Here is a 2,053-nt window from a genome sequence, read left to right on the forward strand (position 1 = left end):
TATATATATATACACATATATTCTTCTTTTGAGTCGGATGTTTTTAATGAAGTGTTCGAACAGGTTCGAAACGATTCTTCAGTTATAAGTCAGTTTGAATCGGTTCTCAAGTCAAAAACTCACCCTTTAACCTTCACAATGCATTCAGAACCGCTGTACGATTTCGGAGAAGCGTTGCTTCATAAAACAGTCATAACTTAACATTTTTCAGCTAAAGACACATTGTATCTGATCAGCCACTTCTCATTAATGAGGGAACGAGAAAAAAGTTCAAAGTTTAGTATGTTATTGCCATGTTTTTATTGCATTTATCTCTTTTGGATCAAGAAATTGTGAATTTTTTTGAAATATAAAATTACTCATTATCCACATCACACATCAAAAACTGATGCAATATATATATGTGTGTGTGTGTGTAGATGATAAATCTAATATTGTTGTATTAAATTTATAAGAACATATAATTACCAGTATTAACAGTCAAAATTTTTGAAAATTACATTTATTTCTAACAAAACAACATATCTATATCTCTTTAAAAATAATTGTAATAGAGTGTTTTTTCGAGGGTGTTAAAACACTTGTAGAGTTTCATTCCCTTACTATAAACTATGCTGTTTTTAGAAATGTATATGCATCTCTTCCAGGTCAAAATGGACCAAAAGTGTTTTATCTAAACCCACACTGAGTCTCTCTCTGTTCTTGCTTTCCTGTCTGATGTTTACTGGCCTTTAAATGCAGTGAAGCTCAGAAATGAAAGTGGTGTTGTGTTGTTTGTTTCAGGGAGGCGCAGTTGAGATGCGGAAGGTGCCGGTTCCCGCTCACCGTTACAGTCCTCTGAAAGAAAACTGGATGAAGATTTTCACCCCCATCGTGGAACATCTGCAGCTCCAAGTGCGATTCAATCTCAAAACCAGGAACGTGGAGATTAAAGTAAGTGTTGGCAATCATTACAGGCCATTTTAATTAGTGGGAAGTGATCGTCTCAAGTAGTGTCAGATCATTTCTAGCAAATGAAGTGCTGTTGTTTTGCAGACGTGCAGAGAAACGTCAGACATCGGCGCTCTGACCAGAGCTGCTGACTTTGTGAAGGCGTTTGTTTTAGGCTTTCAGGTGGAGGTGAGTGTGACGGGTTATTTCTGTTCAGTACGACTGGGTGATCTATTCACTGATTTTTTTATATATGCGTAGGTATATTTTTGCCAGAAGATCCTGTCACTAGATGTGATTTCAAAACGCTTGCGAGTATGAAAGCATTAAGACAGAGATGTTGTAAAAGCTCTGATTTAATTCTTAGTTGCAGAATTAAGTTTGATTCTGTGATCAGTTCTTACTGTCACTTTAATGAATCAGTTGTAAACGCTTAATCAGTTTGTTTCTCATCACTCAGAAATGTTTTACAATGTTAATTTAGATGATGCTTATTCTAATTATTCATTGATTCCTCTGGTTGGTAAAAATACATTCTTTAAGCCATTTCAGTGCAAATACATTACCATTCAAAAGCTCAACAGGGCTGCATTTATTTGATCAGAAATACAGTAAAAATTGTGAAATATTACAATTTAAAATAGCTGTTTTCTACGTGAATTAGTGCTGTCAATCGATTAAAAAAAACTAATTAATCGCACATTTTTTTCTGAAATTAATCGCAAATAATCCCACCTAACATTAAAGTTTTTAAATATACTTTTATATTGCAATAATTTCACGTTCAATCTTCAGATTAATGTAGAACCAACATAAAGACAATATTTATGACTGAAGGAGAGTATCACTAGCCGGGTTTCCATCCAAAGTTGCGAATTTAACTTGTGCGCAAAACTGGAATATCGCATAAAACATTTGCGAACAAGCATCGTTTCCATCCAACGAGTCAAAGAGAACAAAATCGTCACTTCCTGATAAACTGGCACTATAACTCACTAAGAAAACTAGGAGAATATAATAATTTTCATATATAATTACTTGCGCCTCAGAGCGAGCAGACGAAACGCAATGAATGCGGTCATTGCTTTCGGAGGTGGATGCTGCTGTTTGGGAACGCAGTCGT

At 35.0% G+C, this 2,053-nt stretch overlaps 1 protein-coding gene across 1 annotated transcript in view; it reads left to right on the plus strand.

The window, feature by feature from the left end:
- pno1 (partner of NOB1 homolog) overlaps nucleotides 1-2,053 on the plus strand; it is a 9,288-nt gene that overhangs the window by 364 nt on the left and 6,871 nt on the right. Inside the window, exons 2-3 of the mRNA XM_016526625.1 lie at nucleotides 784-933; nucleotides 1,036-1,119. Of these exons, the coding sequence (XP_016382111.1) occupies nucleotides 784-933; nucleotides 1,036-1,119 (234 nt within the window). The remainder of the gene's footprint in view (nucleotides 1-783; nucleotides 934-1,035; nucleotides 1,120-2,053) is intronic.

Source organism: Sinocyclocheilus rhinocerous, unplaced genomic scaffold (genome assembly GCF_001515625.1).
Source record: "Sinocyclocheilus rhinocerous isolate Xijiao unplaced genomic scaffold, SAMN03320098_v1.1 scaffold1813, whole genome shotgun sequence".
Classification (NCBI taxonomy): domain Eukaryota; kingdom Metazoa; phylum Chordata; class Actinopteri; order Cypriniformes; family Cyprinidae; genus Sinocyclocheilus; species Sinocyclocheilus rhinocerous.